At 45.6% G+C, this 25,689-nt stretch overlaps 1 protein-coding gene across 1 annotated transcript; it reads left to right on the plus strand.

The window, feature by feature from the left end:
- Positions 1-970: 970 nt before the first annotated feature.
- LOC129702629 (lecithin retinol acyltransferase-like) lies at positions 971-24,137 on the plus strand. Its single transcript, XM_055644470.1, has 2 exons — positions 971-1,651; positions 22,859-24,137. The coding sequence occupies exons 1-2, from the start codon at positions 1,115-1,117 to the stop codon at positions 23,009-23,011; spliced, it is 690 nt and encodes a 229-aa protein (XP_055500445.1). The 5' UTR covers positions 971-1,114; the 3' UTR covers positions 23,012-24,137.
- Positions 24,138-25,689: the final 1,552 nt, after the last annotated feature.

Genomic DNA, 25,689 nt, shown 5'->3' on the forward strand with positions numbered 1-25,689 from the left:
GTGCTGGGGACTGGGTGCTGGGGACTGGGTGCTGGGGTGCTGGGTCTGACTGGGTGCTGGGGACTGGGTGCTGGGGACTGGGTGCTGGGGACTGGGTGCTGGGGACTGGGTGCTGAGGACTGGGTGCTGGGTGCTGGGTGACTGGGTGCTGGGGACTGGGTGCTGAGGACTGGGTGCTGGGGACTGGGTGTTGGGGACTGGGGTGCTGGGGACTGGGTGCTGGGGCTGGGTGCTGGGTGCTGGGGACTGGGTGCTGGGGACTGGGTGCTGGGGACTGGGTGCTGGGGACTGGCTGGGGACTGGGTGTTGGGGACTGGGTGCAGGGTGCTGGGGACTGGGTGCTGGGTGCTGGGGACTGGGTGCAGGGTGCTGGGGACTGGGTGCTGGGGACTGGGTGGGTGCTGGGGACTGGGTGCTGGTGCTGGGACTGGGTGCTGGGTGCTGGGTGCTGGGGACTGGGTGCTGGGTGCTGGGTGCTGGGGGACTGGGTGCTGGGTGCTGGGACTGGGTGCTGGGTGCTGGGGACTGGGTGCTGGGGACTGGGTGCTGGGGACTGGGTGCTGGGGACTGGGTGCTGGGGACTGGGTGCTGGGGACTGGGTGCTGGGGACTGGGTGCTGGGGACTGGGTGCTGGGGACTGGGGTGCTGGGTGCAGGGTGCTGGGGACTGGGTGCTGGGGACTGGGTGCTGGGGACTGGGTGCAGGGTGCTGGGGACTGGGTGCTGGGTGTTGGGGACTGGGTGCAGGGTGCTGGGGACTGGGTGCTGGGTGCTGGTGACTGGGTGCTGGGTGCTGGGGACTGGGTGCTGGGGACTGGGTGCTGGGGACTGGGTGCTGGGGACTGGGGACTGGGGACTGGGTGCTGGGTGCTGGGTGCTGGGGACTGGGTGTAGGGTGCTGGGGACTGGGTGCTGGGGACTGGGTGCTGGGGACTGTGCTGGGTGCTGGGACCATGTCTAGAATGGGGACTGGTTCTGTTTCTAACCACAACCACAGCTCCTTGAGTACGAGCATCCACCAATGGTGGCGAGGACATTGCATCGCCGCCCAATGGGCGTGAGATTGTGGTGCGGTTTCCCGGGACTATGAATAGACGCTGAGCAGCCGCTGATGGATGAGAATGAAGGTCGAGGCTTGCAAGGCGGCCGGAGCCCAGGGGACAACCTCAATCCCAACAACAATCACACGCGGAATGGCCTCGGAGGCGGACAGCAACGCAAACTACTGCGAGACGTGGTCGCTTAAAAGGGGGGATCTCCTGGAGGTGCCGCGGACACTGTTTACCCACTACGGCATCTACCTGGGAGACGGGCAAGTCGCTCATCTCATGCCCGACATCCTGCCCGTGTTCACCGAAGACCACAAGCTGATCCAGGACGTGGTGACAAACCAGCGGCTCATTCTGGGCGTCATCTCCAAGAACGCCAGCATCAGGGTGGACACGGTAGACGACTTTGCGTACGGAGCTTGCATCCTCGTCAACCACATGGACAGGCTGGTGTGCAAGAAGCCAGCACTTCCCAACGAAGAGGTTGCCAGAAGAGCCGAGAAGCTGGTGGGAAGCACAGAGTACAGCCTGTTGTGGAATAACTGTGAACACTTTGTTACCCACTGTAGATACGGCATTGCAATGAGCATTCAGACTGACAAGGTAACATTCACCCTTCCGAGCGAGCATTTCTGATTAGGTTTCTAAAGCTCCTTTTATCTTAATATTTCTAAATACGTTAAACATTTGATCATAAATCTGATTATGTCGCTGTTTGAAGAAGGGTCTCGACCCGAAACATCACCCATTCCTTTCCTCCAGAGATGCTGCCTGTCCTGCTGAGTTACTCCAGCATTTTGTGTCTATCTTCGGTGTAAACCAGCATCTGCAGTTCCTTCATGCACATGTGATTCTATCATATTTATTCTAGCAAAGTTCAGTTTTTAAATCCACAATCTCGATGATTTAGATTGGTGATTGAAGTAAGAGTTTAATACAGTTAACTTTCTACCCAGTGCAAATGAAATCCACAACTAACCCTACAATAGACCGAGGCTCGTACTTGTAAATACTATTGTTATTGTCAAAGGTTTAGTTTAAGTTTTAAGTAGCGCGCACTTTTAAAATGGCTTCTGGAGAAGTTAGAGAAAGTACCTACTGCCTTTACAGACTGTCTCTCACTTCGGAGCAGTGGCGAAGTCAACAGAAACTTCAGCATTGACAACAAACGCGGGCCATTAGAGAATGTGGGCAAGCACACACAGGGGTATCCTGTACACTCGCTTTGTCTGCAGCTTGGGGCAGAACTTCCCCGAATGGTGAATTCCATTGTTTATGTTGTATACAAAGCGGCGGTCGTTGTACCCAACTCGGCAATATTCTAGCATCGATTCCCGCTTGCACACCAATCCAGATCCGTTTTTTTCAAAGGAGAAGGAAATTAACTGATTTATCAAAATCAAAAACGTGTATTAAAATTAAAATCAATTTTTGCTTTTAAAACTTGGTTATTTGACGACATTTTCCTAGCTCCCATAACGTCCCGAACATGATGCAGCGCCTGCTGTTCATACCCATTGAAAGACTCAGTGTTTATCCGTCTTGTTTTCCAGCAGCCTAGCCCTGCATGTCCGAAGCACACGATGCAGCTCCTAAATGTTGCTACAAGCGCCCCCGAACTATTAGCTCGGAATAGAGTACCTTCCCATCGCCTTGAGGCTGTTGCTGCTCCTGACATATTTAAAACACGATTAGATTGCGCACGTCAACAGCCTGAGATTTTCTGGCATTTTTGCTTTTTTTGTTTCAGATGCCATCCTCTGCAGTTTTACTCGCCCCCGTGGTTTTCCAGTTACATTAACTCACCTGGTCATTATTTTGTACCTCTTGCCCTCTAACGTCGGGCTTTAGCGTTTTGACCTGTTCGTGTCATAGTCAAGGAGATTTACAGCATGGAAACGGGCCCTTGCCCATGCCGACCAAGTCAGCTTTAGATGCTTGGCCCATATGCCTACATTTGCCCCGCATCCTTCTAAGCCAAGAGTCAAGAGTGTTTTATTGTCATATGTCCAGGACGGGACAATAACATTCTTACTTACTGCAGCACAACAGAATATGTAAATATGTAAACATTGTATATAATGGAGAGAAAAAAAGAAAAAGTTCAATAAATAACAAATATAGTGCAAATAATAAATAATAATATAGTCTTTTGCAGTTCAGAGCTCAGAGCTTATTTGATGTTGTGTTTAAATAATCCGATGGCTGTGGGGAAAAAGCTGTTCCTTTCCTATTCATACTTCCCTGCAAATATTGTTTGAAACTCTTATCTGCTTCTGTAGCTTCCTCTGCCAACTCAATCCAGATGATTACCCTCTGAGTGGAAAAGTTGCCCCCAGAGGTCCCTCTTAAATCTCTCACCTTTTATCTCAAGCCTATGCATAGTTTAGAATCCTCTACCCTGGAAAAAATATGTGCGCCTTCACTTTATCCATGCCCCATTAGATTTTGTACCTGGGTCCAGGAGTAGGTGGTGACGAGACGGGTCTCGACCCGAAACGTCACCCATTCAGTCTGAAGAAGGGTCTCAATCCGAAACGTCACCCATACCTTCTCTCCAGAGATGCTGCCTGTCCTGCTGAGTTACTCCAGCATTTTGTGTCTATCCAGAAATGTGGAGATGACTTTGGTTGGAATGAATGCGTTGAAGCAGAGCTGTAGTCACTGGAGTCTGGCATCTGTGTCCTTGTTGTCTAACTATTCGGGGATGAGTGTCAGGTCAAGGAAATGGCAACTGCCACTGAATTGTTGATGTGGTAAGTGATTTGCAGTGGATCTAGATTGTCTGCAACGCTAGAGTTGATGTGCTAACGACCAGTCTCCCAAAGTGTGGTTGTTGTCAGAGCCACTGGGCAGTGGTCTTTAAGGCACACTTGCTAGTTTATCTATATTTAATATATCTTGTTGACATCTGTTCTTTGTCAGAAAAAGTTTTGCCTTCATTTTCGTCAAGCTGGTAACCATAATAGTGGCTCCATGCTAGGACCTCAGCACACGCTTGGCTAATTATTCCAGTGGAGTTATTTTGGTCTGTTTTGCAGCAAGACAAGGAGGGATGACATATATGAGCGGAGTTTAGACCTGATGTGACACCATTTAACCATTTATATAAAAATCCCAACAGTCCTATAAATCAGTCACATTTCCAAAGTGTACACATTTTATTAAAACGTTTAAACCAGTTTGGTAAGCATTATGTGAAATTGAACAGGATTAACTAATATTTTCGGTAACTTCATGCTTTGCTAATTGGCAATTTGCTTTCCCCAAAGTATGTTAATTAAACGTGGAGTACTGGAATTGTTGATCCAGACATTTCTAAACAGTTAATAGGCACAAAAAGCTGGAGTAACTCAGTGGGACAGGTAGCATCTCTGGAGAGAAGGAATGGGGTCGAGACCCTTCTTCAGTCTCAACCCGAAACGTCGCCCATTCCTTCTCTCCAGAGGTGCTGCCTGTCCCGCTGAGTTACTCCAGCTTTTTGTGTCTATCTTCAGTTTAAACCAGCATCTGCAGTTCCTTCTTACACATTTCTAAACAGTTAAAATGTTCTCTGACTATTGAGGACAAATTTTTTTGTTCTATGTTTACAATTAAATAACATACATGGGACCCAAACACATAATTTGAATTGTGCATCAAAACTGCAGTGCAAGTTTTATCATTGTTTTAAATAACTGTGTTTAGTGCAATGTTACTGGAGAAGCACAGTACACGATATCAAGCATTTATTTGCAATGTTAACTAAATGTTGAATGATTGATGCTTATAACTAAAGAGCTTCCTTATATGTATGTGAAAAGGTTAATGACATTATTGAAATTAATGCAAACAACATGAGGCTAGCTGCTAATCATCTGCAAATGTTACTTTTAATTTGGCACTTAGCATTTGGTGAAATGTTATCTTAATCTGAAAATACCCATGCATGAAAAGAAATGGAAAATTAAATCGGATAAATTCAAAAATATTTATTTTTTCATCCCTAATATTATAAAAGAAGGTCAAGCATTTCTAATTGTCCTTGAGAAAGTTGTTTACAAGGCAGCTTCTTGAACCACAGCAATACTTTGGACAAGGCACTCCCATTGTGTTCCCCCACCCTGAGAAAATGATTATCTATCCCAAATCAAATCCCATTAGTCATTTTATAAACTGTCATAAGGTCACACATCAGACTCCTACACATTCCACTGAGAATAAAGTTGTGCAATCCAATCACTGTTTATAACCACAGCAATGCAATGCCCTAATGAAATTCTTCTGTGCTCCCTTATTGCTACCACATCCTTCCTGTAGTGTAGCGACTAGATCTGTGCTCAATGCTCCAAATGCACTCCAGCCAATGTTCTGTAAAATTGCAGCATGATGTCCTAATTCTTACAGCAAATTCCTCTGCCCATGAAGGCAAGCATGGCAAATGCTCCTTCTCCCTACCCAATCCATCCACGTTCCACTTTCACCGAGCTATGGATTTGCACCCCAAGGTCTCTCTGTATATCAACACTCCTAAGATCCCTGCCAATTACTATGTATTTGGTACCAGAATTTGACCATTCAAAATACTTCATTTCATACGAGTAGAAATTAAATTCCATCTGCCAGTGGTCTGCCCATTTTTTCCATCTGATCTACTTAAACAATCTTCTTTGCTATGTAATCTGAGGAAAGACATTCTTGCCATAGAGGGAGTACAGAGAAGGTTCACCAGACTGATTCCTGAGATGTCAGGACTTTCATATGAAGAAAGACTGGATAGACTCGGCTTGTACTCGCTAGAATTTAGAAGATTGAGGTGGGATCTTATAGAAACGTACAAAATTCTTAAGGGGTTGGACAGGCTAGATGCAGGAAGATTGTTCCTGATGTTGGGGAAGTCCAGAACAAGGGGTCACAGTTTAAGGATAAGGGGGAAATCTTTTAGGACCGAGATGAGGAAAACATTTTTCACACAGAGAGTGGTGAATCTCTGGAATTCTCTGCCACAGAAGGTAGTTGAGGCCAGTTCATTGGCTATATTTAAGAGGGAGTTAGATGTGGCCCTTGTGGCTAAAGGGATCAGGGGGTATGGAGAGAAGGCAGGTACAGGATACTGAGTTGGATGATCAGCCATGATCATATTGAATGGCGGTGCAGGCTCGAAGGGCCGAATGGCCTACTCCTGCACCTATTTTCTATGTTTCTATATTTCTATGTTTCTATATATCAATAATTGAGCTCGTCAATTTTTTATGTCATCCGCAAACTTAAGGGCCTGTCCCACTTGGGCCATCATTTATGCGACAGGCCGGTAGTGACGGACGCACGACAGTCGCACGCATCATCATGCGTCCGCACAGCCATCTGGAGCGCATGACGTCATTTGAAGATGGACACAAAATGCAGGAGTAACTCAGTGGAACCGGCAGCATCTTTGGAGAGAAGGAATGGATGATGTTTTGGGTCGAAACCCTTCTTCAGTCTGAAGTTGGGTCTTGACCTGAAACGCCACCCATTGCTTCGCTCCAGAGATGCTGCCGGTCCCGCTGAGTTACTCCTGCAGTTTGTGTCTATCTCCAATCGTCTTGGCCTTGCTCTGGGGGTAGGAGTGGGGGCGGATCCGGGTCCGCAACGGCCGTGAGCCCCAGGCCGAGCTCAGCGATCGTTTGCCTGCTTCTGCTGCTGTTGGAGGTGAGAAGTTGTGCCGCGCCTGGGTTACTAATCAGACTACTTAAAGTTATTTATTTATCTTACAAACAACACCAATTAGCACCAATTTCCACTGTACAGCACTTGCTGAAGATTTGCAGTCAGAGAAATGTCCAAACACCACTATTCTCTGTGTCCTGTTACCAAGCCAATATTTTATCCAAATTTCCCAACTTGCCACAAAACCCTTGTACCTTAACCTTCTGGCCAAGCCAAGACTGTGTCAAAAGCCAAATAGAACTACCATGATATGTCATCAATTTTCCTGTTAGATGTTCAAAAAACACAATCAGACTTGTGAGACATTACGTCCCCTGAACAAAACAAAGTTGATTCTTCCTAATCATTCCTTGCCTTTCCAAGAAAACATCAATATTATCCCTAAGAATTTTGATCTTCTGGTCCCTTAACTATGGCTGATAAAGATGCAAAAATCTCTGTCAAAGCCCCATCAATCTCCCCCTATGCCTCAAAAAGGCAGCCAGCATCATCAGAAACCCACACCACCCTGGCCACACACTCATGTCACCCCTGCCGTCGGGAGGAAGGTACAGGAGCCTGAAAACTGTAACATCCAAGTTCAGGAACAGCTTCTTTCCTACAGCCATTTGGCTATTAAACACTACAACTTCAAATAAGCTCTGAACTACATAGACTATTATTGTTATCATTGCACTGTTATTGTTTGTTTTTTATGTATGTGCATGCGCGTGTGTGTATATATATATATATGTGTATTTGTGAGTATGTGGGTAGATTCACACTCTGAACTTTTTTATCTCTCGTTTATTATATTGTTTACAGTGTACTATGTTTACATATTGTGTTGTGCCGCTGCAAGTTAGAATTCCATTGTTCTAGCTGGGACATATGACAAGAAAACACTCTTGACGCTTGACTCTTAATATCCTAGGATAGGTCCGATGGCCCCTGGATATTTATCCACCCTAATGTACTTCACCATTTCAAACATCTCCTCCTTCTAACACTAGGCATACTCTTACCTGAACTGTCCAGCCTCAGATCATTTCTCCCTGGTGAATACTGATGAGAAGGGTTCATTTACAATTTACACACTGGCTCCATGAATAGATGACTCCTTTGGTCCCCGAAGGGACTTACTCTTCCTTCGCTAGTAATATACCTATAAAAAGTTTTACAATTCTCCTTAATCCATTTGCCAAGGTCATTTCATGAATCTTTTTTGTACTCCTAGTCTCTTTCTTAAGTTATTTCTATATCCTCTATAAAACCTCAAAGGACTCAATCTATACAGTGCAATCTTTTGTACCGACACGTGCTTCCTTCTATTCCCTGATCAAATCTCCAATGTCCTAACCTGGGTTCCCTAAACTAACCATCTTTTCTTCCTATTCTCACAGGGACATGCTAACTGAACTCGTATTGTAACGCTTTTGATTGCCTCTTACTTACCAGATGTTCTTTTCCCCACTGGCAGCTGCTCCCAATCTGCTGCAACCAGGTCCTGTCTTAAGCAATAGAAATCTGCCTTTCCCCAGTCTAGGCCCCTAGCATGAGGAGCAACGTGTAGCAAGGAACTGCAGATGCTGGTTTACACTGAAGATAGACACAGAATACTGCAGTAACACAGCGGGACAGGCAGCATCCCTGGAGAGAAGCAATCTAACCAGAGATCCAGACCTGTATCCTCTCTCCAGAGGTGCTGCCAGTCCCGCTGAGTTACTCCGGCATTTTGTGTCTTATCTCAGAGGATCAATCTCATGTTTTGCCGCGACAACATTGAAGCTGACGGAACTGTGGTTACTGTTCTCATTAGGTTCCTCTACAGGAAGTTAATCGCTTCTCCAAATGATAGACACCAATTGCTTGTCCATGCTTGTAGATGGATAAGAGCTGTTTAGGGATAGTCAGCATGGTTTGTACATGGAAGATTATGTCTCACCAAAGTGTTTGAGTTTTTTTGAAGATGTGACCAAAAAGGTTCTGACTATCTATGCCCCTCATAATTTCATATACTTCCACCAACTCTCCGCTCAGCCTCCAACATTCCTGAGAAAATAATCCGAGTCACTCCAACCTCTCACTGTAGCAGAAACCATCTATTCCAGGCAGCATTCTGTACCCTTGCCAAAGCCTCCACATCTTACCTGTAATGGGGCCCACCAGAATTGCACGCAATACTCCAAATGTCTCTGTCAATTAAGGCAAGCACACCACATGCCTTCTTTACCACCCTATCTACTTGTGCTACAACCTTTAATGAGTTATGAACTTGGACGCAGTACATCAATGCTCGTGTATATCAATGCCCTCAGAGATCTTCCATTAACTATATGCTTTCTCCTTAAATTCGATCTCCCAAAGTGCAACAACTTGCTTGGTGCAACACCTTGCTTGGATTAAACCAAAGATCTTATAACAAGCAAGATAGCCCACTCGACGAAAAAGACGTATTACGGTCATGGGCAGATTCATGGGTAATTTTCGGCCCCACTTCCGTAATCGGCTTCCATCTCTGCACCAAGGATCCCATAGCGGAGCAAAGATACTAGTGCGGAGACGGAAGCCGGTTACGGAAACATCCTCGTAAAAATAAAAGTTCTTTGGTAAAAATTTTCTCCTCGTTTTCAGAATTATTATTTATTAACACAAACTGTTCCCCCGCAACGTTGATTACACTGCGAGTCGGGTCGGGTTGGGTTACTGAAATGGGTGAAAAAAAGGCCCACATTCCGCTCCGTTGCGTACTGCACGTCAGCCCATTGCATTTAGCAGGAGTGGTCTATCTTACTCCGCTATAGGATCTTTGGATTAAACTCCATCTGCTATTTTCCCACCCCTTTCTGCAGCTGGTCTATATCCTGCTGTATCTGATTGCCTTCCTCACTGTCTGCAACTCCTCCTATTTTAGTGTTGTCTACAAACCATCTATATTTAAAGTACGAACATCGACTTCTCTAATTTCAGGTAGTCCTTGCTTTCTCCTTCCTTCCCTGCCCCCTTCCCAGTTCTCCCACATAGCTGACTGTCTCCGCCTTTTCCTTTCTTTTTCTCACCCCTCCCCCCCCGACATCAGTCTGAAGAAGGGGCTCGACCCGAAACGTTGCCTACTGCTTTTCTCCATAGATGCTGCCTCACCCGCTGAGTTTCTCCAACATTTTTTGTCTACTTTCTTTTATATTTACTGGAGGTAATTTATATATATATCACAACAGCAGAGATCCCAACACAGATCCCTGTGAAACTCCACTGGTCACAGGCCTCCAGCCAGAATATCTACCTTCCACCACAACCCTCTATCTTCTATGAATAAGTCAGTTCTGTATCTATACGACCTGGTCATCTTGAATCCCATACCTTAATCCTCTGGATCAGTCTACCATGAGGGACCTTATCATAAGCCTCACTAAAATCCATGCGTACAACATCTACATCCCTCCGTTCATCAATCTCCCATTGTCACCTCAAAAAACTCAATCGTTAGTGAGACATGACCCTGTGGATTGTATGAAGCCATGCTGGCTACTCTCAATTAGCCCATTCACTTACAATTGTAAGCTATATGGTAATTCACAACCCAATGGTATGAACATTGAATTCTCCAATTTTAGGCTATAACCAACCCCACCCACCCACCACCCACTCATTTCCTTTTCTATCACCTCCTACTAGACAATAGACAATAGACAATAGGTGCAGGAGTAGGCCATATGGCCCTTCGAGCCAGCACCGCCATACAATGTGATCATGGCTGATCATCCCCAATCAATACCCCGTTTCTGCCTTCTCCCCATATCCCCTGACCACGCTATCTTTAAGAGCCCTATCTACCTTTCTCTTGAAAGTATCCAGAGAACCAGCCTCCACCGCCCTCTGAGGCAAAGAATTCCACAGACACACAACTCTCTGTGAGAAAAAGTGTTTAATCGTCTCCGTTCTAAATGGCTTACCCCTTATTCTTAAACTGTGGCCCCTGGTTCTCTCCGCTGTGCCCCACCTGGACCTGCACCTATTTCTCCCCTCCCCCTTCCCTTCCACCTACATTCATTCCTTCCTCTAGCTTCACAATTGGCAACTCTTCAATCCTTTTGTCTCACACCTTAAGTCTATCCATCATTGGCCTTTGTTCAACAATCTGCTTGTACCAAAAGACCACCCTCATTTGCATTCACCCTAATACTTGCTAAGCTCTGTCTTGCCCCTCCTCTCTTCCAGTATTCTTACCTCCTCTCCCCCACCACAATCAGTCCCGACCTGAAACATAACCTAACCACATTAACCAAAGATGCTGCTTCACCCGTTAAGTGACTCCAGCACTTTGGGTCTTTTTTTGTAAACTAGCATTTGTAGTTCCTGCTTTCTACTTATCACTTCCCCATCCTCACTGCTGAAGATAACATTGATTACCTACCCCAGCCCCCCCCCCATCCACCCTCTTTTTGGACTCTCTACAAAATGCTTCAATAAAACCCTCGTGAATGCATTTCTGAATTCCAACCCTTCTAAGCCCCTTATACAAAGGCAATCCCTGTCAGGATCAGGAACGTTAAAATTGTCCACTACTAGAACCTTATTACTTTTAAAATCCTTCTGCGACCTAGCTACACAAATTGTATGTTCTTAAAAGATAGACACAAAAGATAGGGGTAGCACAATAGAATAGCGGTAGAGTTGCTGCCTTACAGCGCTTGAAGTGCCAGAGACCCGGGTTCGATCCCAACTATGGGTGCTGTCTGTATGGAGTTTGTACGTTCTCCCTGTGACCTGTGTGGGTTTGCTCCGAGATCTTCGGTTTCCTCCCACACCCCAAAGACGTACAGGTATGTAGGTTAAGTGGCTTGGTATAAATGTAAATTGTCCCTAGAGTGTGTTGGATAATGTGAACATATGGGGATCGTTAATCGGTGCAGACTCGGTGGGCCAAAGGGCCTGTTTCCGTGCTGTATCTTTAAACTAAACTAAAACAAAATGCTGGAGTAACTCAGCGGGACAGGCAGCATCTCCAGAGAGCAGGATTGGGTAACGTTTCAGGTTGAGGTCCTTCTTCAGACTCATGCTACCTGTTCCGCTAAGTTAAGGGCCTGTCTCACTGTACGAGGTAATTCAAGAGATCTCCTGAGTTTAAAAAAAATCAAACTCGCGGTAAGTAGGTAGAATGTACGTAGCGGCTACGCCGGAGCTCATGGATGTCCCGTAGCGGCTCGTAATGCTAACAGCAGGTTCTTGGGAAACGCGGTAACTCGTGAAGTTTTTTCAGCACAGTGAAAAATGTCCACGAGAGCCCCGAGTACCTACGAACGGCTATTACCGTAATTCTCCGAGTTCAAATCAGGGGAAACTCGGGAGAACTCTTGAATTACCTCATACAGTGGGACAGGCCCTTCACTCCAGCTTTTTGTGTCTCTCTTCAGTGCACACCACCAGCATCTGCAGTTCCTTCCTACACTATATGTTCTTCAAACTCTGCTTGACTGTTGGGTTACCCAAACATGACAATGCCTTTCTTATTAACAAGTCGTAGAGCATCATGATTGATCCCAGCAGGATATTCCCTCCTGAGCACTGTCAGAATTCTCTCCCTGATCAGCATTGCAGTGCCCATTCCCTTTTAGCACCTTCCTCTGTCATGCCTTCACTGTCTACACCCCAGAACATTGAGTTACCAGCCTTGCTCTTCCCTCAACTATCCTTCCATCATTGCATCAATATCTTAAACCATGTGCTGATCCAGAGTTGCACCTTATCCACTTCACCTGTGAGACTCCTTGCAAATAAGCAAATTCTGTTAAAATCTACCAGCTCTCTCGTGCTTCCCTATTGTCTCTGCTTGGACTTGCCTGTACAAGTTACACACATGTCAGACTCCCAATTTGTGCATTATCATTCTGGGTACCACCCTTTTTCTCATTATATTTAAATCTTCCAATTGCAATTTAACACCAGTAAACCTCCCTGCAAGGATCTTGTTCCTCTTCCAGATAAGGTGCCACCAATCCTTCTTCTGCACCCTGCATCCGATGATCTAAAAACTGCGAAGCCCTCCCTTATTTACCAGCTTCTTAGATGTGTAATTATTTGTTCCAATAGACAATAGGTGCAGGAGTAGGCCATTCAGCCCTTTGAGCCAGCACCGCCATTCACGGTGATCATGGCTGATCATCCACAAGCAGTACCCCGTTCCTGCCTTCTCCCCATATCTCTTGACGGCTATATTTCAATCTAATTCTCTCTTGAAAGCATCCAGAGAATTGGCCTCCACTGCCTTCTGAGGCAGAGAATTCCACAGATTCACAACTCTCTGGGTGAAAAGGTTTTTCCACATCTCCGTTCTAAATGGCCTACCCCTTATTCTTATCTTCCTATTCAAACTCTGTATCTTTCCCTTTGCTCTACCTGTTGAATTGAGTTGGTCCTGATGGTGTTTAACTGGAAAACAACATTTTATTGTACGTCGGTATACATGACAATAATAAAACTAACCCTAGACCAATTATTATACGCACGAGAGTCATAACGTCATACAGGCCCTTCGGCCCAACCTGCCCACACTGACCAAGATTCCCTATGAACACTTGTCCCACCCCGCCTTGCATATCATACTCCAAACCTATCCTACCTAGTTACAAGCCAGATGTCTCTTAAATGTTACGACAGCACCTGCCTTAACTACCTCCATACTCCAAACTCGTTCCATATACCCATCACACTTTGTGTAAAACAGTTTTCCCTCAGGTTCCTATTAAAAATATTTCCCCTCTCACCTTAAACCTATGTCCTCTCGTTCTTGATTCCCCTGCTCTTCGTGAAGGACTTTGCATTTAATCAACTGTATCTATTCCTTTCATGATTTTGTACACGTCTGTAAGATCATCCCCTCAGCCTCCTGCAGCCTGAAGAATAGAGTCCTGGCCTGCTCAACCTCTCCCTCTAGCTCAGGCCCTCGAGTCCTGGCAACATCCTCGTGGGATGGAGCCGGTGACAAGGATGACGAGCCAGGAGCGATGCCGATGGGAGAGGAGAGGGGACCGGGATCTGGCCCACCGCACCCTCACGGTCGGCTGGGAGACGCACCAACCAGGAACAAAGGTGGTCGGGTGAGGGGAGGGATGTGGCGTCCAAGGACGGAGGTGGCTGGATGTCCGCAACTGCCCGCTCCCCTGACTCTCAGCCTGACCTGAAACGTCACCCATTCCTTCTCTCCAGAGATGCTGCATATCCCGCTGAATTACTCCAACATTTTGTGGCCTACCACAGCCTGGGACTTACCGCTTGTGAGAACTGGAAAGTGGAATTTGAATGTGGAACATGCATGCAAAGAATTCACTTCTAATAACTTCTCATTTACTTTACTATCTCAACTTATCACTTCTTAAACTTCTTAAACTAAATCATAAAACTCATGACTTGGTGTCAGGTATTACTCATATGGATGAATTGGCCAGGTTCACTCAGTTGGTGGGGAGTAACAGACAATAGACAATAGGTGCAGGAGTAGGCCATTCGGCCCTTCGAGCCAGCACCACCATTCAATGTGATCATGGCTGATCCTCTACAATCAGTACCCCGTTCCTGCCTTCTCCCCATATCCCCTGACACCACTATCTTTAAGAGCCCTATCTAGCTCTCTCTTGAAAGTATCCAGAGAACCGGCCTCCACCACCCTCTGAGGCAGAGAATTCCACAGACTCACAACTCTCTGTGTGAAAAAGTGTTTCCTCATCTCCATTCTAAATGGCTTACCCCTTATTCTTAAATTGTGGCCCCTGGTTCTGGACTCCCCTAACTTCGGGAACATGTTTTCCGCCTCCAGCGTGTTCAAACCCTTAATAATCTTATATGTTTCAATATGATTCCCTCTAATCCTTCTAAATTCCAGAGTGTACAAGCCCAGCCGCTCCATTCTCTCAGCATATGACAGTCCCTCCATCCCGGTAATTAACCTTGTAAACCTACGCTGCACTCCCTCAATAGCAAGAATGTCCTTCCTCAAAATTTGAGACCAAAACTGCACATAATACTCCAGGTGTGGTCTTACTAGGGCTCTGTACAACTGCAGAAGGACCTATTTGCTCCTATACTCAACTCCTCTTGTTATGAAGTCTTCTCCGAGCTTTGAACTTTGAAAGTAAGCATGCAGGTACAGCAAGCAGTGAAGAAAGCGAATGGCATGTTGGACTTCATAACAAGAGGAGATGAGTATAGGAGCAAAGACTCATTGGCAGCGACAGCCCGGGAACAACTGTCGCTGCCGATGTGCCGGACCGCCCTTCTTTTATATTAATTTCCCTTCAATCTCCTAAAGGAAGCCTTTGTTCTAACCCAAGGCTCTCACAATTCTGAAGTGAATCATTTTGAATTGTCACCCATCCAAGTGCTGTCTAAACAAAACGCATCTTCGTTCCTTATCAGGCTTGGGAGTTCATTATTCTCATCATACAGTTCCTTTGCAAAATGGCCATTCCCAGCCACCTTATCATCTCAAGGCCATACTGCCTGGCCACAAAGTTACATTCAGTTCTGTTCCCACCAGATGTCCATCACGTGACCATTATCACAGTGCTTCTTTCTTCTCCTGTTCCCAGCGTTTCTTTCTAGCTGGCAGCTTACTCCCAAAGCCTGTTGGGATACTTGACATCAAGTCTCCGGCTACCCTGGGAATAACATTTTGTGCAAGGTAATGCCAGCATTATGAACTATGACCTCTGGCTGCTCACCCTCCTCTGTCACCATATCTTGTTCCCTCTCAGACATGGCAACACTCCATCATAGTATCTTGCTTGTGGTCACCTATCAGGCTCCCTGACTAAAGAGTCCTGTCTTGCCACTGCTCAGCCATACTTTGTCCATCGTTGCTGTGCATCAGAGCTGGTTGTGGTGCCACCAACATGGCTGCTGCTGATTTCCTCTGGTTTCCCACTCAATGGTACACCAGTTGGAGAGGGGAATAGCCGCAGGAGTCTCCTCCTGTAGTGCACCAGTAGTGCCGCACCACCCCGGTAGTTCATCGGGTAGGTGCGCACAGTCTCTTGCCCAGAGTAGGTGAATCAAAGACCAGACATAGGTTTAAGGTGAAGGGGAAAAGATTTAATAGGAATCTGAGGAGTAACCTTTTCACACAAAGGGTGGAGGGTGTATATAGCAAGAAGGTAGTTGTGGCTGGGACTATCCCAATGTCTAAGAAGCAGTTAGACAGGTACAGGGATAGGACAGGTTAGGAGGGATATTGACCAAACATCCATATCCAGCAGGTGGCGCTGTCAGCGATGGCAGCCTCGCCAACGGTCTGTCTGTCTTTTCGTCTTTTTTGTTATTTTTAGTGTGTGTAAAAAAGTTTGTGTTGATGTTCTCTGGTTTGTTTTATGTGGAGGGGGGGGGCGGGGGTTCAGATCGGGGGAAACATTTTTAAAAATCTCTTACCGTGCCGGAGATGCAATTGTTTTCCGGATCGTATCTCCGGTCGTTCTGCGGCCTAACATCATGGAGCTGGAGACCTTGCTCGAGACTGACTTTGAGCCCCACCACGGGGCCGTGGACTTACCATCGGAGCCTGCGATTCCTTTACTTGGATTGATGCTCGAACCGCGGCCTGCGGATTTGAACATCGAGGAGCTCGCAGTCTCGGGTAGAAACTGATGCCGGGAAGCTCTAAGCCGCAGGAGGTTGGACCAGCCCCGACCCGGGGTCTGATCGCTCAGCGTGGCGGAGCTGAGATCCCCCCGATGCGGGAGCATGATCGCACCCACGTGGAGGGCTCGACTGCCAGTTGCGGGAGCCAAGATCGGCCTGACAACGGAAGGTTCGAGGCCCCAGCCTGCGGGAGAACAAAGAAGGGACGAAGATTGAACTTTTTTTGCCTTCCATCACAGTGAGGAATGTGGGAGGAGTCGCTGTGGTGGATGTCCATGTTAAAAAATAATTTGGGTGTCTTGTTGCTCTTTCTTGGTATGTCAATCTTAATTTCACTGTACCTTAATTGGCACATGTGATAATAAACTGACCTTGAAACCATGAAAACCTGGGCAGGTGGGACTAGTGCAGCTGGGACATGTTGGCTGGTGTGGGTTACGACTCTCTGACTGTGATTCCTGCACAGGGCCACCTGGTGGTCACCCTTGCAATGACCTCCAGCCTGAAGCTCCTATGCTTTCTGCCTCCTGAATGCTTCTCAGTTAGTGAAACTGCATCTCCCACCGATCCAGGCGATCTGAGAGGAGTTCTAGCTGGACAAATTTCTTTTAAGCATAGTTGTAAGGGACATTTGACTTCTTCCTGATCTCCCACATTGCACTGGGGGAGCATGCTACTCCAATGATTTCCATTACTAGTCGCTCTAACTACTGGTGTAAATAAGAAGGTCCGATCCAACCTTGCCTTATCGCATTGGACCTAAACTATTTTGCTGATGCTGAAGCCTCATTAAACCTCCTGCATTTTTGACCTCATCTTCACCATCCACAATACTACGCATGTTAATGTAATCTGCAAACTTATTAATCACGTACGACTTTCCCCATATAGTACAGCCGCTCACAAAATGGCTACTGCAGTAAGGCCTCTCCTCCTCCACCTACCTCTATTTTCATAGTTCTTGCAGAACTTACCTCGCTTGTTCTCACTTCCTCTTTCCATCTTTAATAGGGTGGCACAGTGGTCGAGTTATTGCCTTACAGCACCAGAGATCGTGGTTCGATCCTGACCTTGGGTGCTGTCTGTACGGGTCAAGTTATTTACACAGAGAATGATGGGTCCCAACTAGATATATTTTAACAACAGCTTTATTGCTAATCTCATTGTCCTAAATCTTTTGCGGCATAGTGACGCAGCGGTAGAGCTGCTGCCTTACAGCGCCAGAGACCCGGGTTTAATCCTGACTGCAAGTGCTGTCTGGACAGAGTTTGCACGTTCTCCCTGTGACTGTGTGGGTTTTCTCCGGGCACTCCAGTTTCCTCCCACATTCCAAAGACATGCAGGTTTGTAGGTTAATTGACTTCTGTAAATTGTCCCTAGTGTGTGTAAGATAGAACTATTGTATGAGTGAACATTGGTCCGCGCGGGCTCATTGGGTCGAAGGGCCTATTTCCATGCTGTATTTAGAGATACAGCACAGAAACAGGCCCTTTGGCCCACCGGGTCCACGCCAACCAGCGATCCCCGCACATAAACACCATCCTACACCCACTAGGGACAATTTTTGCATTTACAAGCCAATTAACCTACAAATCTGTACGTCTTTGGAGTGTGGGAGGAAAATGAAGATCTTGGAGAAAACCCACGCAGGTCACGGGGAGAACGTACAAACTCCGTTATAGACAGCACTTGTTGTCAGGATCGCACCTACAGCACTGCATTCGCTGTAAGGCAGCAGCTCTACCATTGCGCCACTGTGACCGCTGTATTGCTAAACTAAACTAAACTCTCAGGTAACAACTGGTGTTGCTGCTTCATGTAGGTCTTATCTTTCTCCCTCGTGCCTTCATTGATGGGCATCTGAGGATTGTCAGGTCAAGGAACCTTAAAGAACTACTGTAATGATGCTCTGGCATTACTGTTTTACAACCACAACCAGCTTCCTTGTACGGCATTTAACTCCAACCCCCGAAGTGTTTTCCCATTGATCTCAGCTTTATTAGAGAACTTTGACCTCATCAGCTCTGGGATGAGGTCAAGGATACCTCATCTCATCCGTGGTAACACACCCACCACCATAGTACAAAATCACCAAATTATCCAGGCACTAAATTTTCAAGCAACCATGTTACAATCCTTACAAATATACTAAATAACTACGATACAACTATGTTCCTCTCTAACACCACCCGGGTGCGGACGTAACCTCGGAAAAGGGGCAAGCCGCGAGCTCGGGCAGAGCCCTCTTCCACCTGGCGAGGTGACTTGCGGATGGCCAGCTTGGCCAGGCCCAGGAGCAACCCAACCAGGACATCCTCGGCCATACCCTCTCCCTAGATCCCGTCACCAGTCTTCTGGTCGCTGGCAGCAGAGCCATTCCTCCCACTACGGACCCTAGATGGAGTGACGGTGCTCCTTGTCCTACTGGTCCCTGAGTCAGGGGCGGAAATCCCGTGGGGGACAGGGGGGCCATTACAGCCCCCCCGTGTTTTGAGTCCCACCTCACTGTTTCCGCGAGACAGTGGAGGTGGGACTGCTGATCAAGGGCGCCGATTGGACGAGAGAGACGTCGGTCAGCAGGCAATGGGGGCGGGACATGATGATGCAGCGCGATGATTGAAGGAGGGAGGTGTCGGTCAGAGGCAGAAATTGGGGGGTGGGACTGAGGATAGAGCGCGGTGATTGGAGGGAGACGTCCTGGTGGAGCAAAGATCACAGAGCGGAGCTTGAATTGCATGCCCAGGTCATTGGCCTCTGGACACAGACCTGCGCCTCATCCACAGCCAGGATTTATCCTGGGTCTCCGGTGCTGCAATTGCAGCCGAACCGCCACTGGACCATCCCCATCCCGAATGGCCTACTCCTGCACCTATTGTCTATTGTCTATTGTCTAACTCAGTGGGAGCATCTTTATGAGAAGATTTACAGCAGGAATACAGCACTTTCACAGGGATGAATCGGGGTGGGGGATGTATCACTGATTTTCCAAATAAGTTCATGTTCATAAGTCACAGGAGTAGAATTAGGCCATTTGGCCCATCAAGTCTAATCCACCATTCAATCATGGCTGCTGTATCTTTCCCACTCAACCCCATTCTCCTGCCTTCTCCCCATAACGCTTGGTCACCCTGACATAAGCAAGAACCTGTTAATCTCCACTTTAAAAATACTCAAAGACTTGGCCTCCTGTGTCTGTGGCAATGAATTCCACACATTCACCACCCTCTGAATAAAGACATTTCTCCTCAGCTCCTTTCTAAAGGTACATCCTTTAATTCTGAGGCTATGCCTTCTGATCTTAGACTCTCCCACTAGTGGAAACATCCTCTCCACATCCACTCTATCCAGGCCTTCACTATTCAGTAAGTTTCAATGTGGCGTCCCTCATCCTTCTAAACTCCAGCGAGTACAAGCCCAGAGCATTAACCAATCAACCCTGGGATCATTCTTGTAAACCTCCTCTGGATCCTCTCCAATGCCAGCACATCCTTCCTCATATATGGTGCCCAGATTTGCTCACAATACACCAAAATGCAGCCTGGCCAGCACCTTATAGAGTCTCAGCATTACATCCCTGTTTTTAATTTTCAAGTCCTCTCAAAATAAATGTTAGCGTTATATTTACCTTCCTTACAACCCATTTGATTTTGCAAATGAATCCTGCACCAGCACTATAGACTCCATCTATACCTCACACTGCCTTGGCAAGGCCAGCAGTATAATCATGGACCAGTCGCACCCTGGCCACTCCCTCGTCTCCCCTCTCCCGACAGGCAAAAGGTATAGAAGTGTGAAAACGCACACCACCAGATTCAGGGACAGTTTCTTCCCAGTTGTTATCAGGCAACTGAATCATCCTACCACAACCAAAGAGTAGTGCTGAACTACTATCTACTTCTTTGGTGATCCTTGGATTATCCTTGATTGGACTTCACTGGCTTTACCTTGCGTTGAACGTTATTCCCTTATTGTGTATCTGTACACTGTGAATGGATCGATTGTAATCATGTATGGTCTCTTCGAGAGTCTGATAATAATAGGGAAGTTATTAAAGAATAACTGCTTATTACAGTTGCAGTAGCAATTTATAATGCTTCAGAGTGGGTTACTCTCTACATAGACCATAGGACAGTACACCACAACAATGGGCCGTTCTGCCCACAATGTTTGTGCCAAACATGATGCCAGGTTAATGTGATCTCACCTGCTTGTGAATGTACAGTGCATCTGTTGAAATTGATAGAGCCCTCATGCCTGAGTTTGCTTAGTTTTCTGAGGCAGTTGGTGTGGTTTCTTGGTTGTATCCCGATGTAGTTGGGCCAGGTCAACATCTTACCTGCTATGGAAGCTGTAGACTCTCTTTATTTGCTCACACAGCTGTATGGCAAGCGATCTGGATTGGGCTTGTTAACATGGACAAATCCCTGAATTTGATATTTTTTTAGTTTAGAGATACAGCACAGAAACAGGCCCTTCAGCCTACCAAGTCCACACCGACCAGCGATCCCCGCACATTAACACTATCCTGCACACACTAGGGGCAATTTACACTTAGACCAAGTCAATTAACCTACAAACCTGGACCTCTTTAGAGTGTGGGAGGAAACCAAAGAATTTGTAGAAAACCCACGCGGTCACAGGGAGAACGTAAAACTCCGTACAGACAGCACCCGTAGTTGGGATCGAATCTGGGTATCTGGCACTGTAAATGCTATAGCAACTCTACCGCTGCACCACTGTGCCTCTGGATTACAGTAGAATGGGGGTGAGACAGCAGTCCCCAGCAAACATACCCAGCAGGGGGTGATTAGTGAAGCCTGTATGGTCGTGAGCAGTCTCCCAAAGTGTCGCACCTTTTTCTGGGCACCGCTGGATTTTCAACGTTGAGAATTTTCGGCGACCTGCTGCGACTATGACGGGTGCCGGCAAGTCGCCGAAAAAAATAGCGTAAGTGGGACAGGCCCTTAATTTAACCGGTTGGTACAGTCGCTGCCAGTCCCCAGCAAAGCCCACAATCACCATTGCCAGCCAGGATTTGATTGCTGAGCCCCCCACCGCCCAGTGCTAAATAGCTGTTGCCTTCAACATCAGACCTCACAGGCAGTCTCTCCTCATTGTTAAATGCTCATTCCTTGCCCTGATAGTGCCACAGGATGCTGCCAGATTCACCGCACCATTGCCCCTCGCACAGTGAGAGCAGGGGGCTCCCATTAAGTTCCTGGTACACCAGTGTGCACCCCAAGCACTAGACCTTCTATATAAAGTATAGGGGCGGTCACGGTGGCGCAGCGGTGGAGTTTCTGCCTTACAGCGAATGCAGCTCCGGAGACCTGGATTCGATCCCGACTACGGGTGCTGTCTGGACGGAGTTTGTACATTCCCTCCGTGACCTGCGTGGGTTTTCTCCGAGATCTTTTCACCGGGCGCTCCAGTTTCCTCCCACACTCCAAAGACGTCCAGGTTTGTAGGTTAATTGGCTTTTTATAAATATAAATTGTCCCTAGTGTGTGTAGGATAGTGTTAATGTGCGGGGATCGCTGTTGTCGGGGACACGGTGGGCCAAATGGCCTGTTTCCGCGCTGTATCTCTAAATTAAAGTAAACTAAATACCTGAGAGGGTTCCAACTAGAGAAGTAAAATTCTTCATCACTTCATCAAATCTGTGGGTCTGTGCTAAGTGGAGTACTCGTACAGTCAGCAGGTTCTAAACTTCATTCAACTCATTGCAAATGCATTGTTATTTTTGACATTTGTGTAAAAAGAGTATTTTCAACGCAGCTGACTGAGCACTTTTGGACAATTCTCCGGACTCTTCTCTGAAACGGGCGTCACGGTGGCGCAGCGGTAGAGTTGCTGCCTTACAGCACTTGCAACCTCAGTGACTCGGGTTCGATCCCAACAACGGGTGCTGTATGTACGGAGTTTGTACGTTCTCCCCGTGACCTGCGTGGGTTTACTCCGAGATTTTCGATTTCCTCCCACACTCGAAAGACACACAGGTTTGTAGGTAAATTGGCTTTGTAAATGTAAAAATTGTCCCGAGTGTGTGTAGGATGGTGTTAATGTGCAGGGATCGCTGGTCGGCGTGGATCCGGTGGGCCGAAGGGCCTGTTTTCACCCTGTATCTCTAAAGTAAATTAGCACTTTCTGAATGCCCAGTCAGAATACCTATTCTGATTCTAGTCTTATAGATGCATAGATACATAGAGCCGTGTGCGGACATGGCGTCGAAGGACGAGAAGCCGAAGCAAAGAAGTGGAAGCCAAATAACCGAACGGAAACAAAGCCGAAATGCCAAATAACTGAAAGTTAGTGTGGGAGGAAACCGAAGTCACGGGGAGAACGTACAAACTCCGAAAAGATAGCACCACTAGTCGGGATCGAACCCGGGTCTCCGGCGCTGCAAGCGCTGTAAAGCAGTTACTCTACAGCTGTACCACCATGACAGCCCTCATTTTTACAATGTTTGCAATGTTACAATGTTTTAGTAAAATTTTGATTTTTGTTTTACAGTTTTGTGAAGCAGTGAAGACAATCATAAGAGACCAGAGGAGTATTTTTGTCACTACTGCATTGGGACTGGCTGGTATATTTTGTTTGGGCTTTGGTCCCTCCACTACTCTTCCTACCATCCTTATACCTTTCTTACTGTGGATGGCTAGCTAATGTGCGGGATCTCAAACACATTGTAAATATGTGACATAGCATACTAATTATGTACAGAGTGGTAGGGTATATGATTTATAAATGTTCAGCAATTTTCTTAAAACCATTGCTCATTTTGTGAGATGTCGTTCCATCAAAACTTAGAATAATGTTTTAGTTGGCTTACCATGTAAGCCCAGGTGATCTTTTAATGGAAAGCCTTATTCTAGAATCATTTTTTTTTTAATGTGATTTTATTCTTCTTGCCTCATAACAATAGTAATATGTTATTATAGAAACGTAGAAACATTGAAACATAGAAACATAGAAAATAGGTGCAGGAGGAGGCCATTCGGCCCTTCGAGCCAGCACCGCCGTTCATTGTGATCATGGCTGATCGTCCCCTATCAATAACCCGTGCCTGCCTTCTCCCCATATCCCTTGACTCCACTAGCCCCCTAGAGCTCTATCTAACTCGCTTTTAAATTCATCCAGTGAATTGGCCTCCACTGTCTTCTGTGGCAGAGAATTCCACTAATTCACATCTATCTGGGTGAAAAAGTTTTTTCTCACCTCAGTCTTAAATGACCTCTCCTTTATTCTAAGATTGTGGCCCCTGGTTCTGGACTCACCCAATATTGGGAACATTTTTCTTGCACCTAGCTTGTCTAGTCCTCTTATAATTTTATATGTTTCTATAAGAACCCCTCATCCTTCTAATCTCCAGTGAATACAAGCCTAGTCTTTTCAATCTTTCCTCATATGACAGTCCCGCCATCCCAGGGATCAATCTCGGAACCTACGCTGCACTGCCTCAATCACAAGGATGTCCTTCCTCAAATTAGGAGACCAAAACTGTACACAATACTCCAGATGTGGTCTCACCAGAGCCCTATACAACTGCAGAAGAACCTCTTTACTCCTATACTGAAATCCTCTTGTTATGTTTGAAATGTTGATTTTAATAAAAGTAAATTTATGCTTTGGTGCTTCACTGTATTCGTTTTACTTTCGTATGTTAACCACTCACAATAGGATTGTACATATGATCACAAGAATATTAATATTTTGGATTTAAAAAAAAGTTAGCACTAAATACTGTGGTGAGTTTTAACATGAGTCTGCAGATTAAGAAATAAAACATATTCCTTTTCTAAATGATTGTATATTTAGTTTTATTTTGTCCGCACACATTCACACACAAACGCATAACACCCTTCAAATTATATATCTTATCTAAAGTTTAACTTGAGTGGTTGGAGTATCTTTCAGTGTTGGAGCAGACTCTTAGAGCCTACTCCTCCTCCTAGTTCTTGCTTTCTTATTCCCAACCTCAATGAGCAATACTAAAATGACGCTGCCAGAATCCTTGGTAAGATGCACTGCCGAAACCTGGGACAAATAATGTCTTGAACTGCAGAACAGGACAATTTCAATAAGAGAAAGGATCATACTGACCATTGTATAGACAAAAAAAAAACACTGGAGTAACTCAGTGGGATAGGCAGCATCTCTGTAGAGAAGGAATGGGTGACCTTTCAGGTCGAGACCCTTCTATTGACTCGACCCAAAACATCACCCATTCTTTCTCTCCAGAGCTGCTGCCTGTCCCGCTGAGTTACTCCAGCATGTTGTGTCTATCTTCAGTTTAAACCAGCCTCTGCAGTTCCTTTCTACAAATTTTAAACACAGTGGACCTAAAATAAAATTTCAGATGAAATTACCTGTGACTTTGTGCGCGCTATAGTGTGTTTATCTATTAGAGACGACCATTTTTTAAAGTGTCTGAAGTATCATTCAAACCTCAAAATAGTAAGAGTAGACTTTGATGAAATGAAAGTAAATGTATTTACTTTTAAAAATATATATTGTTTTAATTAAGATCTACAGTAAAGTTCTCTTCAGTTGGGATTTTAAATCGCAGTAATAAACAAGTGGTGAACAAGTTGCTGTGATCTCCCATTTAATTTATTAACCAGTTTCAAAATAGTTTATTAAAACTAAAAACATCTATCTATCTATCTATCTATCTATCTATCTATCTATCTATCTATCTATCTATCTATCTATCTATCTATTTATCTATCTATCTATCTATCTATCTATCTATCTATCTATCTATCTATCTATCTATCTATCTATCTATCTGTCTATCTGTCTATCTGTCTGTCTATCTGTCTGTCTGTCTGTCTGTCTCTCTGTCTATCTATCTATCTATCTATCTATCTATCTATCTATCTATCTATCTATCTATCTATCTATCTATCTATCTATCTATCTGTCTATCAGTCTATCTATCTATCTATCTGTCTATCTATCTATCTATCTATCTATCTGTCTATCTATCTATCTATCTATCTATCTATCTATCTATCTATCTATCTATCTATCTATCTATCTATCTATCTATCTATCTATCTATCTATCTATCTATCTATCTATCTATCTATCTATCTATCTGTCTATCTATCTATCTATCTATCTATCTATCTATCTATCTATCTATCTATCTATCTATCTATCTATCTATCTATCTATCTGTCTGTCTGTCTGTCTGTCTGTCTGTCTGTCTGTCTGTCTATCTATCTATATCTATCTATCTATCTATCTATCAGTCTATCTATCTATCTATCTATCTATCTATCTATCTATCTATCTATCTATCTATCTATCTATCTATCTGTATCTGTCTATCTGTA

Source organism: Leucoraja erinacea, chromosome 1, assembly GCF_028641065.1.
Source record: "Leucoraja erinacea ecotype New England chromosome 1, Leri_hhj_1, whole genome shotgun sequence".
Classification (NCBI taxonomy): Eukaryota; Metazoa; Chordata; class Chondrichthyes; order Rajiformes; family Rajidae; genus Leucoraja; species Leucoraja erinaceus.